General features: G+C 40.5%; 1 protein-coding gene and 1 long non-coding RNA gene across 2 annotated transcripts in view; both read left to right on the forward strand.

Moving 5' to 3' along the window:
* Positions 1-10,798, forward strand: part of CEP112 (centrosomal protein 112) — a 203,614-nt gene extending 192,816 nt beyond the window's left edge. The window contains 2 exon segments of the mRNA XM_033138892.1: positions 7,148-7,249; positions 10,730-10,798. Coding sequence (XP_032994783.1) covers positions 7,148-7,249; positions 10,730-10,798 — 171 coding nt within the window.
* Positions 10,799-10,996: 198 nt separating this feature from the next.
* LOC117040844 lies at positions 10,997-14,097 on the forward strand. Its single transcript, XR_004425900.1, has 2 exons — positions 10,997-11,096; positions 13,654-14,097. It is a non-coding gene; the product is annotated as an uncharacterized LOC117040844 (long non-coding RNA).
* Positions 14,098-14,721: the final 624 nt, after the last annotated feature.

The following is a 14,721-nucleotide window of genomic DNA, read 5'->3' on the forward strand; positions in this document are numbered from 1 at the left end:
GCTAATGGGCAAGGGTGAATGGAGTTGTAGTGCAAGAACATCAGGGGGACGACACAGGTTTCCAATACCTGATCTGCTCCCTCCTGCACAACAGCTCTTTGTTAGATGAGAATCCATATTTGGAGTCTGTAGATCTCTCACTGTACCCCAACCAGGCACACAACAATGCACCCAAACATTGCCTTCCATGCTTTGCAAAGAAGCACAAGCTACCTCCACCAAGAACATTCTGCAAGTTGTGAGGGTGGATCATTCCCCTGCCTACTATGATCTTGTATACATGGTCATTTAATTTTGAATTTGTAAGGAACTGTTTGATTGATTCATTCCTGTCTCTTACTGTCCTAGGAGAGGTATGGGGAATCTTTTGCCCTCCAGATATTGCTGAATGACAACCTCCACCATCCAATGCTTGCTGTGGCTGATGGGAGTTGTAGTTCACCCCTGACCCACACTCTTCTCAGATCAGTTACCCCAGAGTAGCTAAGAAAGACAGAGAGACAGGACTCATTACCTCTAGGAGAAATGAAATGGCTCTTTCTCCTGCCAACCACCCTGCTATTCTCGGTGCTTATCTTCACTGATAACATAGTTTGAGAGCTAGTGAATCGTTAATAATGAATATATACAGGTACAGATTGGCTGCTTGGAAATAATCTGAGCCTTTTGGGGGGAGACCAGATGAAAAACTTAAATAACACAATCCCCAACTCAATACCAGTAGCAAATGTTCTTATGGTAGGTTCTTATGGTAAAACTCTGTAACTGTTCTTTGGCTGCCTAGGTCATATTGTTTGGGGGGGTATTCCAAGGGTATTATGGAGGCTCCCTCCTTCATTTCTTGAGGAGGGATGCATATTATGAAACATATTGTGCAACACACCTGTCATCTCATGATAGAAGACCTCAGCCACCAATATATTTTCTTTCAGGAGAAGGGGCTCATTGGCAGTAAGATCCCTGCAGAGGCAATGAAGGATTCTTTACACTGGCAGAATAGTCAAGTAGCAAGTGTTTTCTGACCACAGCTATGCCATGGTGTTGAGTGATGACTTTTATTCCTCTCCAACTCACGTAATCGCAAGAATGCTGCTGTTATGTAGCATATTGCTTCCTAAGGTTTGCTTGGCTGCTTCTCTTTGGCAGTTATGAATTATATAAACTGTAAGTGCTTAACTACAAACAGAGGATTTTCCAGGTGGGTGATCTGGTTTTAGAAAGAAAAGACCAGCAGTCACTAAAATAATACGTTTTCTTGGAGACAGGCTACATGTTCAGACAAATCACATGGTGCAGCCCTTGGGTCATACCCCTTCAGAAAGCAGGTGGGGGAATTGCATGACTGAATGAAAAAATCTCCAATTTTATGCTCTAATCCCGGGCAATCTAGTTTCTATGGGCAAAGAGTCGTGTGTGTGTGTTTGTGTGATGTTTGTGTTCCCCTCTGTCAAACATCACGCATTATGAAGTGGTGCAGTCCCAGACAAACCACATTACCTGATTATTTCAAATATGTACTTCTTCCCTTAGATAAGGATAGGGGGCGGGGTTCAGTGTCTTTTATATATTTACTGAGTTTTATTTCATATGCAATAACTTTATATATAGCTAATACAATTTTAAAAATAATTTTGAGACTTTTAAAAGAGCTAGATACTCAATAGGCAGCAGAGAAGCCACCTGTGCCAATATTAATACTTGTTAATACTTTGGAAATGTAGTAACTTCTGGAATCTTATCTTTCCCCCTTCAGTAGAGCAATGTGATACTGTGAAAGTTACAGCCTAACCAAGGTGATGTCCCAACCCAAACTAAGACCTTTGGCTGATATTCCCTGGGGCCCTTTCATCACCATCCCACTGTTACATAACCAACTGTGTGACTTCTCGCACAGAGGTGTGAGTTTTGCTATTACTTTAGCCTCCCTAGTTTGGTGATACCTTTCAGTCCATAAGATCCACAAAGTTACCAGATTCATAAAACACAGCACTTATTTTCTGAATGCCTGAAAATGAAAACACTGAGCTGTTCTGGTGTTTTGTTTCTTCTCAAGAAAATGTGTACCATATGTTAAGCAAACTCAAACACATTTTATTTTATGTTTTATTAGATCCAAACAAAAACAAAAACCCCACCCTGAGTGAATGGATGATTTGTTCTGAAAAAGCTCAAATACCACACGGTTTTTTAAATGCACACTGGAAGGGGGTGGGGGTGGGAAATCACACATTTAGAACAGTTCTTTACCACACTTAAATGGGATCACATAAGAACCTGAGCAGTGCCGCCGCCACCCTCCATTACAGTCAAAGTTTTATACAGGTAATGATAAAGGAGAGTGCCTCTGAGCATATGCAGAGTCTCTCCTTGACCACTGAGGAACTCCTTCAGTATATATGTCTTAAGATACGACTGAGATCAAGAAGACAAGACAGGAGACTTGTATTCAAGGTCAAATGAAATGGTTCCATACACTGTGAACCACCCTGTGATCTTCGGATGAAGGGCAGTATCCAAATCTAATCAATCAATCAATTTCTAATTGTGCATAAAGATTAAAAATATACCTTCTTAGCTGTGAGCTCTGTAGTTCCAGAGACCAAGGCATAGATGAGGAGATCCCCAGTTAGAACCTAACCAATGTGATGAACTCGCTAGGTGGCCTTGGGTCAGTCATGGGGAGCTTGTAGCCCTCCAGGTATTGCTGGACTATGGTTTCCACCATCCTCGATGGTTGGCTATTATGGTGATCGGCCATTCTCTTTTGAAGTGCTTTGAGTCACCCTATTGAACGATGGTGATGATATTGGCTTAATTTTACGGTGCTGTGACAAAAGATCATTTAGATAATGTATAAGATGTGTTTTGAGCTGTTAGAAATAGGGTTCCTATTGAGGGTATTTGGCGAGCCAACATGGCAGTGATGTGGGATTGAGGTGATCATTTTGTGATATTATGGCAGTAGACAAAGCTGTATTGTAACTTTTGGAAGAGGAGGAGGAGGAGGAAATGATTGTTGTTCTCAGTAGGCTCAAGACCTAGCACCTCACCTTGGAATCATATGCATGTTTACTCAGGTGTAGTATTATCAAAATTCTCAGTGTGGCTTCATCTCAGGCATAGGAGTGCAGCTTTAATCACAAAATGTTGCTCCAGCAGTAATGGGATGTACATATTAAGTCAAGTCACAGTTCTCTAACCATTGACCTCTGATAGAAGTCATAATATAAATAATTAAAACCCCTGGGTAAAACCTAAAGCAGCCTTCTCTAACTTGGTGGCCTCCATGTGTCTAGGACTACAGCTGCCATCCACCCCACCTAGTTTGGTCAATGGTCAGGGTGGATAGGAGTTGTCTCCCGAAACATCTGAATGGCACCAGGTTGGGGAAGACTGGCCTAAGGAAGGGGAGATCTGTTTCACATGGTGCTTTCTTTTACTTCTTTGCATGTGAAGCCTGCCTGCTATGATTTCATTGCCTGTCCTTTTTGTTTAACATGCATTCAAAAGATTTACATCTCTCATTATTGCTTTAATTGAAACTGCGTGTCATATTGCCTTTTGCATTTATATTTTTTATTGCATCATACTATGTTTGGCAAGATTTACACACACACACACACACACACACACACCGTTGAATATGTTTGCTGGTAGTTCAAGTAGGTCTTAACTTCTGTCACAGTCTTGACAATTAAACATAAATTGTATAGATTTTGCAGATAAATGTACATCATAACTTGTTTTGTTTTCAAGTAAGTTTACTTGAAGTTCTTAGCGTGTTGACTTTTAGTCGAAAGGGCAAAAACTGTAACAGCAACTGTAACAAGTTTTGTAGCTTAAAGATATGCCCTATTAGCATGATGCATTATGGCACATGAACGCTGTTGTAAGAACATGCGAGTTTTTAGGCTGTAACAACAATTTGTATCAAGCTCCTTCCTAATCTCCTTTTACACATACGAGGCACAGTCCACAAATGTCACTCTTGCACATCTTTGCTAATTTGTCATTGTTCTGTTTGTTTTGAGGGATTTTATTTATTAAAAAGAAGAAGAATTGTGCAATAGAGGTTTGTGTTCCAGAGAAGTTTTCTGCTTTGGGCCTCTTGTTTTCCTGCTCAGAGCAGGATTATGAGCAAGTGTCAGTTTAAAACCAATTTTAGCCCATTTTAAACCTGGAATATTTTTCTCTTATACACATCCACTGCCCTTTGTCGGCTTATTTGATCTTTCCTGCCATCTTCACCAGTGTAGAGCCACTTAAAAGCCTTCAGTGATTGCACCACTTTACAATGCAGAGAGAGAGTTTCATATATGACTCTTGTCCAACAACAAAGAAGCCAGTACATTAGAGGGAAGATTAGACTAAAATCTTTCCAAGAAGCCAGCGCCCTACATGTGGGAAGCTTCTTGCATGACAATCCATTCCGTGCAATACAGCTTAAAGTGGTACAGTCCTACCACACATTTGTTTTGAAGGTCTGCTTTGGGTCTAAGTATATACAGTGTCAGCCATCCAGGCAAGGACCCCATCACTTCTGGACTGTGTCTGGCATGCTGTTGAGAACTAATTAAATGTAAAAAGTAAGCTCCACAGTCCGTTAATGAGTTTACTGAAAGTATTCACAAATTTGATAATAGTTCTTCAGGAATAGGATGCATTCACTTTTAATGAAAGGAACTAAAAGCAGAAAGAAGCTTCAGCTTAGAACTGTGTTTGTTTTGCCTTGACTACCTCAAACAAACTGCTAAACACAACTTCCAAAGTTTCATTTTCTCTTTGAAGTAAACTGCCAAATTACTGTTCAATCCAGTGTTCAGTGTTTCTTCATCTCACTGGCAAGAGAGTTGTGCAGCTGCTGCAACTGAACTCATTCAGCGAGTACTGTGACTCAAGTCATCCTATTTATTTAATATGAGCAGAGGTGGAAGGAAGGCGATTATGATGTGGCTATTTCAAAGCCTGTCACGAACACGCCGAAAAGAACCACTGTATAAACCCAAACTCTGCATTTTAAAAAACCACAAAAAAACAGAGCAAAATTTTGATTATTGGTCCTGCTTTTTGATTTTCAGGTAATTCAGTGTTGTTTCAAAAATTCAATATACATCTTTAGTTCAGCTCAGTGATACTTTATATGCTAATGTATGTTGTTGGTTTTCAGTCAGTCTTGTGGAAGCCAGTATCTTTTATGAGTGATTGTGTCAACCGGTGAAAGGGATGCTCAGAGCTATACATCTCAACACGTTCCTTACACAATGGAATGGCACCCCAGTAGTTACTGAGTAAGATAATTTATTGTGTTTGAGAAACAATTATTTCTACATTCAACATGCTAATTTGGTACAAACTTCTATGCTGCTACATGTTAGAATGTTCGGATTAATTAGTACATGAGATGATTTGCCCCATTTGAGTTTGTAAAATGTTTTAGCACTCGACTTCAGAATGCAGTGATACTCAACTATATTTCATTTAGTTGGTCAGTTTTATCCATTCCAACCCCCCTTCAAATAATAATGTGTCCTAAACCTACTGGAGTCTCTTCTCCTAATCAGTGAAATGGGAATGAGCATTGCAGTTTGCATATCTAGATTGCCTCCATTGCTTTAGAGCCTGGAAAGCTCAGCTGGTTAGAGTGTGGTGCTAATAATGCCAAGCTTGCAGGTTTGATCCCTGTTTGGGGCAGCTGCATATTTCTGCATTTCAAGGGGTTGGACTAGATGATGCTCAGGATCCCTTCCAACGCTACAGTTCTATGGTTCTATTACACATGAAAAGGAAACGCCCCCTTTTCCAGATTAAAGAGGTGAGGAACCTTTATCACCCCCATCCCTTGTGGGCCAAGTTTTGAATGGCATGTTCTTAATCAGCCTTACTTGTCCAAGGAGGAAGGGGGAAAGTTGCATAGGCCTTCCTTTTGTTCTGAAAAGCATCAACTCTGTCAGACCGTAGTCGGTTTGAAGGCAGGATACAGCCCTGTTACTTTCCCCAAAAACAGTTATGCCAGTAAGAGTCATATTTCAATTGCTTTGTATTTCCATGGCATTATTCACTCTCACCTGTACAGAAAGATGCCACAGACTCTTGAAGATGCCCAAAACGTTTTCCTAAATTAGCTTGAATTCTCATGGAATATTGAATGTTAGCATAAGTTTTGAGGTCACCGAAGGAAGCCTCTATTCATACGATCTTTAAAAACGATTTGATGTTTTAAAGAGGAAGGGAAACCTTCCTTAAGAGAGGGCTTTTGCTTTCATTCATTTATACTTTGAAAGCATTGTGGGGACAGTAGGACAGTTTTTTTTCTGTTTTTTTTTTTTTTTTGCTCAGCTGCCATATTAATATGATTGGGAATTGAAGGAGCATCAAGGAGTGCCTTGTAGGGTTTATTTTTTTTCCTGCTAGGGAGATGTCTTTAAAATACTGTGTTGGCTATCATTAGGTCATTCGTTATTTTAGCTTTATTTAGTTTTATTACTCTACTGAAGGATACTTAATAGCACTGGAAAGCAGTCCCAAAATATCCAGGATGCAAAGGGGGGGAAAACAACACACACAATAAAACCGTTCTTGTAACTCTTCTATATATTTAAAAGGGGATAAGTTGTAATAGAAAAAATATACACTCCATCTTTGCTATGAGAAAGATGGAAGAAAAAATAGCATGTGGGCCAGCCTTGAAAAAAGAACAGATTCAGTGCTGAGTGAGTAGGAGCAGGAAGTGACTGTACATGGGTTTTGGGAGACTATACCTGCAATAATTTATTCAGTTTTTATGTCTTAGTTTTTGGTGGGAGAGACGCAACATGTGTAAAAAGCTCGTGTTGGCATCTTTGACACGATTCTGCAGCCATTACTTAAGACTCTAAAAACAAGTTGAAGTTGACCATTTCAGTTCTAAACAACATGAGATAACCACTTAATTGAAAGTAGAGAAGGGGGCAACCTTGATTTGTCATGTGAGAGTACTCAGGGATCATTCAGTTTAATGGAACACAGCACAATTGTTTTCTTGTATATCTACACACCCTGCATAAAGATTTTATGAATGTGGAACGCAGTCTGGGGAAAGTAGGCTGTGACAGCTCCCAACTGTGTGACCTCCTATTAGCTATGTAAATGCTCATATCTTTGGTTTCAGGTGACTTCTATACGGCAGGAATATGAAACCAAACTCAAAGGTCTGATGCCAGCATCTGTGAGACAAGAACTTGAAGACACAATTGTTTCGCTAAAATCTCAGGTAAAATCTGAAACATCCCTCTGTTTGTAAGACTGGAACTGACATTTGATTGTTCCAAGAATTGTCAATATATTTTATGGTACACAGCATCCCAGTTTGGCCAGCAGTTGTACATAGTCCTAGTCTCAGTTTCTTTTCCAGCCTGTTTTTCACCCAGAATGGATGATACTGTGGCTGAATCATTATGCTGTATATGCAGTAGAATCATATGGGAAGAAGTCAAATTATCCCTTTGGGGGTTCATTAAAAATTCTCTAAAAGATAGAGCATGGTGACTGTTCCTTAATCATGTATTAATTGAACAGGTGGGTTAATTTTTACAATGCTGCTATGCTTTCCACCATGAGGACCCAATTGAGGAAGACAATGGCACACATTACTGACACAAAAAAATGGGGCTTATGCTCTCTGGTTCCTTTTACCTACCGGTATTTATTACTACGTTCATATTGCACCTTTCCTACGGGTTCAGGGTGCAATGTGATGTTCTCCTACTCCCCATTTGACCCTCAAAACAACCCTGCAAAGTAAGTTAGACTGAGACGCTGTGAGTGGCCCAAGGTCAATCAGTGAGCTTCATAGCTGAGTGCGGATTTGAACCCTGCTCCGACCCTCTAACCCAGGGTTTCTCAAACTTGGGTTTCCAGCTGTTGTTGGACTACAACTCCCATCATTCCTAACTAGCAGGACCAGTGGTCAGGGATGATGGGGACTGTCGTCCAAAAAACTGGAGACCCAAGTTTGGGAAACTTTGCTCTAACCCAATGACAGGGAACCTGCAACCCTCCATATGTTGTGGGACTCCCAACTCCCACCATCCCTGAGCATTGGTCATGCTAGGTGGAGCTGATGGGAGTTGGGATCCAACAATATCTGAAGGCCATGGGGTAGCCATCCCTGCTCTAACCATGACATGACAGGGATTGCATCTGTGTATCTATAGGAGCGTCTCCATCCCCATTGTTCAGCCCAGACACTGAGGTCCAGCACCCAGGGCCTTCTGGCAGTTCCCTCACTGCTAGAAGTGAGGTTACAGGGAACCAGGTAGAGGGCTTCTTGGTAGTGGCGCCCACCCTGTGGAACGCCCTCTCAACTATCTGACTTTTAGAAGACATCTGAAGGCAGCCCTGTTTAGGGAAGTTTTTAAGGATCAATGTTTTATTGTGTTTTTAATAGTCGTTGGGAGCTGCCCAGAGTGGCTGGGGAAACCCAGCCAGATGTGCTGGGTATAAATTATTACTATTATTTATTTAATAATAATAATAATAATAATAATAATAATAATAATAATAATAATAATAATATAGTATGTGAGTGCAGGCAGGGTGTAGGGATCAGAAGAGTAAGAAGGGTGTAGAATAAGGAGGCACAGAGTAGCTGAATACAGTTCAGCTGGGCTGCACTTTTCAGTCCACTGCTGAGTATACAACAAGCATTCCAATACTATGATATATTCATTCATTTTGGAGCAGGATCCTTTAGGAGCCATTTGCGCTCAACTTGGAGAAACTTGAAATACTTTGCTGCTCTCACATTCCTTTAATTCCAGAGCTTTTCAAGGGAAGATCAAAAGGTTAAAATTGATATTTGTTATATGAGTTCCCAATGAACGAGGAGAGGAAACCTTTAATTAAAAAAATATATTTAAAAGTCATTTTTCCACATATTTATTTGGTAAAATACTAGTTTGAAATCAGTTACCTTTTCGCTATAATTTCTGGCACGTAAGACATTGGATAAAACACCACCAACTTTGAAGACAGGAGGAGCTCCATTTGAAAGAAACCTGCTGTTAATTTTGCTTTTAGCCTCTGTTTATAAATACATAAGAGAAATAAAAATGGGACATTATATGGGATATCTGTGACTGAAAAGTTCTGTGTTCCCCCTTGCCAACCATAACAGGAGTTTTATAATTTCTAGAGGGATTGTCATGTTAGTCTTTTGTAGCAAAACCAGTCTTGCGGCACCTTAAAGACCAACAAATTTATCGTGGCATAAGCCGCTATCGGCTTCAGTCCACGGAAACTTACACCATAATAAATTTGTCTCAGTACAATCCTAACCATGTCTCAGAAGTGGAGTTAGGATTGCAGCCTTGGTCTCCAGGGTTCCAGAAGACTCTTAGGAGCTGTTGCTCGTGGAAACAAATTTCTATTGGAATTCACTGCAAAATAAATAAATATTTACTTACTTAACTTAATAAATTTCTATACTGCCCTTCATCCGAGGATCCCAGGATGGTTTACAATATAAAATACAAAAATGCATAACATAGTAACAAACAAAGCGAGAACACACACACACACACACACACACACTGTATACAGGAGTTAAGAATTTAACTAGGAAACCTATTTCATGTTAATAAGTGTGCGTATCTAATAATTATGCCAGTACAAAACATTGAAGGGGTGACAACTGGAAAAAACTGCAGCTTCCCCTGTAGTAAAGTTTGGAGTTGTTTGGTTTCTTTTCTTTTTTTCTTTTTTTAATGAAATCTGATTTCCACCTGCAGGGTTTTTGTGAGTATACACAGCATTTCAAAGGAGCAAAAGTCACTCCAGACTCCTAATAGTGGGTGTTAATGCAGAAAAAGCCTAGCTGGCAGCTGCCTGTTCAGTGAAATACAGTAGCCAGCTACAGACTGTTCAGTAAGCAGTACTCCCTTCTTGAAGCACAGGTGTCCTCTCCTTTGAAATTGCTGAAATTCCTGCTTCAAAAACATCAGACGGAAAGAGCAGTGGAATCCTTGCACCTGTCAGGGTTATTAATTGTTCCAGAGGAATGAGAGGGCTTGGCTGGGTAAAAGTACCAACCAGGCGGCGTTAACAATGAACAAATAGGAAACATTCACTTCTCAAACAAAGCTTTGCTTATGTTTAAAATATGTTGGCCTCCTTCTCCTCCTCCCTTCTGAGACTTTCAGTGTATTCTTTGTGTCCTGTCCTAGCATGGCACCAGTGCCCCGTATAGTATGCTTAGGATTTTACCTCTCTGGTGAGGACAGTCTGATCCTTTTTCTTTCTTTTTCCAAAAGGAGAATCAAAGGCAAAGGATTTTAATATTGCCTGCGATGTGTCATTGTTAACACTGAAATGGCGGAACCTGGGAGTCTTATACCCATGCTTAGTTCCTAAACCCCTGAGTTCTTATAAGCATCTATGAAGACTGAAATTTTTAAAAGTACACCACTCCCGACTGATATGTTCTTTCAAGGTGTTGCGCAGTTCTAGACTATATGTATGAATGTGGGTCACGGAAGGTATTTCCAGATTATGTAATTTGCTGGATTGCATTCAGGCTGCCTCCCTTGCTAGCGCAATGCACAGTAACCACCAGCAAATAGATAATAAATGTAGATAAATCGAATTTAAATAATGAAGGTAAATGAATGGACACCTCTGGGAAACCGCAACCATTGTTCATTGGTCTTCTGTAAGCTGGGAGCCCCCTTGTCATGACAGCTGTGTTTTCCAGGTGAATTTTCTGCAGAAAAGAGCATCCATCCTACAAGAGGAACTGAGCACATACCGTACCAGAAGGTAAGCTCATACTTCCTCTTCAGACTGTAACACTTCGCACCTGGCATTGCAGAGCTGCAAAGTGTAGTGAGAAGGACTCCAGCACGTTGGCAAGTTTGAAAGCAGCTTACTGTTCAGTAAACAAAACAACTTTGGGAAGTTACGCACCTCCTGTAAACCCCCCCCCCCCCCATGCTTAGCGTTCAAGCAAGATGAGAACTTGGCATTGCAAGCCTGGGCCTCGCCTTGGCATTCACCGTGAGATGGTGGCTCAACACACAGCTGCTGTTCTGTTGGAGGTGCCGCCGCCGCCGCCTTCGAAGGTGATGCAGTTTGTAATATTGCAGATTGTATCTTCAAAGCACCAGATCTTCACCCACTTAGCTTTACTGAGACATTCACACCATTGTGAATAAATAGCCACAGATGTTGCAACAGCAACAGGAGGGTGCTGTGCACCTTCGGGAAGAGTGATTCACATGGGTGATTAAGTGAAAGGGACCTTCCAGGTGATGTCACTGAAAGTTTTCACACTGATAGTCTCACTGATCACCCCTTATTTCTTCAGGGCAGGATATGCAGATGCGTTTTTAATTGAAACTGTGTATGAAAGATGTAAGACTATAACATGAAAGCAGGGATATCTCAGATTTCTCAACAAGGTTTTCCATAGACCTTCGCCTTGTTTAAATTAAACAGATAGCAACAATGAGAGCTAAACTTAAGTGTGAGATTCTGGTCCAGTTTGAGCCTTGTGCTGGAACATTTTGTCCTTGTTCTGCCCCTTCCCACCTCTCTTCTTTGCATTGAAGACTTCCTTGGTTAATTAGCCATTGTTTCCCCCAGTATGTCTGAATGGAGAAACAATGATTACCAAAACCAGAATAGGCCACAATCAGAAACCAGCTTCATGTCTTCAAATCCTGCCTTGTTCTGGTCCTCATAACCATTGAGAGCAAGCAGGCGCCTACACTGTTTCCATTTTGGCACCTGTTAAAAACATTCCTGTTTAGACAAGCCCTACCCAGATGCTAAGGAAGTTGAGGCAGTTTAAATGTGTTTTAGTATTTTTATTTTTGTATGTTTTAAAGTAGAGCTGTAATTTTTCATTTTTTTGTTTTATCTTTTTGTAAACCACTTTGAGCTCTTTTACAATCCAGCAGTGTATACATTTTATGAAACAAACAAACAAACAAATATTTCCCAGTTCCTGCATACTAATTTGAAGCTATGGCTACTTGACCCAGAAGTCTTGAATGCTGAGCCACTGCTTTGCCTTTTGGAAAAGCAGAATTAGAGAGCAAAGGAACAAATAATATGTAAGTTACTTTATAAAGCACTGTAGAGATGGGGACATCATTCATGGAGTGGTTTGCCTACACACAATATATATTCTGCGTGGAGTATCCATGTCTTATGAGCTTAGGTAACAAAAAAATTATCTCACCATCCAGCATGTTGTACCTGCAGGTCTGTTCCCACATGCACAGAAAATAATAAGGGGCTCAGTGATGATGCATTGCAGGTAGCACGTCTGAGAGGACTGACTATTCGTATCAAAGATGAAAGTATGGCAAGCATTTTTCATTGTACAAGTTGGTTGGAGTCCCCAAAGCATTGTCTAAAGCAGTGTTCCCCAAAGTGGGCAATACCATGCCCTGGGGGGGGGGGGAGGCCCGCTGGAATGATCCAGGAGGCAGTAGTAGCCTTGTGTGCACTAGGGGGCATTGAATAAAAATAATGGGGCGGTAGAAGCATAAAGAAAGAAGAAAGGAGGAGAAAACAATTGAAAAACGGTTCGTACATGTTCCATCTGTTGTGTAATGATGCTTACCGCCAGGTTGGGCTCTGTTGCGGGGGGACGACAACGCCACCCCTGGATCCAGCTGGAGGCGAGAGTTTTTTCTGGGCTTTGGTGAACCCTTTTTGGCTTCACCCAGGCCCAGGAAGTGGATCGCAGCTTGCCTGCCTATTTGGCCAATGGCAGACATGCAGCAACGCCAGCCCTGCCCCTTCATTTAAAGGAGGTTGATTTCCAGGGGGTGCCGAGTAATTTTTTTTTCTGAAAAGGGGGCAATAGGCCAAATAAGTTGGGAACCTTTGGGCAAAGCGTCGCCACCTACGATGGCTTAAACCCATTTTCACTTCTATCTACATTGCAGCTCTTTACAATGGGTCGTATCTGGTTAGTGGCTACATTTTGATCCAGCAGGTAGTATCTCCTAGTAGAGGAGGAGAAGTGGTTTTACTGGTGCCCTGGTCCCCCAAATAGACTTTGGGGGTGGGTGGCAAATGTTGCCTCCCTCCTTGTTCCTTTAGCGGACAGCTTCTGCTGGAGCAACAGCACTAGATAAATTAGATTCTGTCCATTGTCTTAAATGCCAGTCCTGCTGGTCTCCCAACATTCAGGACCAGCTTTTCAGGGCAATGAGGTGCATAGAGAAGAAGGTCCTCAAATGCCCCTTTGTGCACATGGATTTTTTAAAAATATTTTTTATTAAAGATTTTCTTGATTTACAAAGGTATGTGTAATGTCTCTCTTGTATTTTTTTCCATGTAACATTTTTACAAATCATTTTCATTTGTTGAGACCTTAGGAAGAAAAGGGGGGAAAGAGGTGGGCGGGATGGGGAGATGGGTGGGGTGGGGTGACGATGTGTCTATTTTACTTAGTATATGTAGGGTTTAAGATCCCACTCGCAACATTTTTGCATGCAGGTGTCTCGGATGACCATGTTCCAAATGGGCTATTAAAGCCCTTCAAAGCACTACCTCTTAGTGAGGGCTCTGACCCCAGGAAGTAGGAAAGTGTTTGGTATTTTCAGCATTGTTAGTAGTAAAGGGAACATTTATGACTGATGAGAACATTTTATTTCTTAGGTAACTGTTGGAGCTGACTGGTTTCTTAAGAAGACTTCTTTCAGCAGGTTTGAAGATTTGGATCTTGTGAAACTAATCTGAGAGATCAGTGGTTGTTTTGTTAAATCAGACAATGTAATTAAGTTTCTGAAAGCACATCCTTCATTCATAACAGTATTTTAAGTTACCACTTATTTGAATTATTTTATCATTATATTACAGATTTTAAAGCTTTTGATATATTGGATATCTATATATGTCAATATACTTACTGAAAAACTTAATTTTGTTTGCTCATTTTGCTTTTGTTACCGGCTTCCTGCTGCAGTTTGTTCACTTTTACACATGCTAAAAATCACGTCCTTATTAGAATCATCATTATTATAGTGTCCAAAATATGTTAAAACATATATGGCATTAATTTCATGTTCACATGTTATGTAATATTAAAGTATTTTTTGTAGATTTTTGTTTCCATATTATTTCCATTATCAGTGACATATCATTTGCTGCAAGAATAGCTGCAATGATTCCTTTAATGTTTCTTATCGATAACTTCTTGTAAGATTTTGTATTTAGTAGAATACACTTTTGTGGCTATATGGAAAGACTATATAATTGTTCCTGTTCATTAGCTTGGCTATTTGATTGAACAATAAGTGCTTTTACTAGGGATAGTAAGAATCTCTCTTAGTCTGGAGTGTATAACTTCTAAATAAGTTGCTATAGCAAAACACTGCAAGTGTATTGTAGACTCTTGACAAGGAAACTATTGCACTGTTTTACAGGCACTGGAAAAGTATTTCCCTACAATTCAGGTGTAAATGTTATATGCCTTGAGCAGTTCCTTTAACATTTAGTGTGGATTTCCTGATGGGTTTGGTTGGAAATCGAAGCTAGCAATATGAAGCACTGATAGGGGAATTACAATGAATTGTTTACATCAGGAGTAGCCAATCTGTTGCATTGCTGAACTACAAAACGCGCCCACATCATCTTCCCTGTCACTGGGCATGTTGGCTAGGACTAATGGGAGTTGGAATCCAACAACATCTAGAGGGACCACATTGACACTCCCTGTTTTGGGCA

The sequence above is a fragment of the Lacerta agilis genome, chromosome 2 (genome assembly GCF_009819535.1).
Source record: "Lacerta agilis isolate rLacAgi1 chromosome 2, rLacAgi1.pri, whole genome shotgun sequence".
Classification (NCBI taxonomy): domain Eukaryota; kingdom Metazoa; phylum Chordata; class Lepidosauria; order Squamata; family Lacertidae; genus Lacerta; species Lacerta agilis.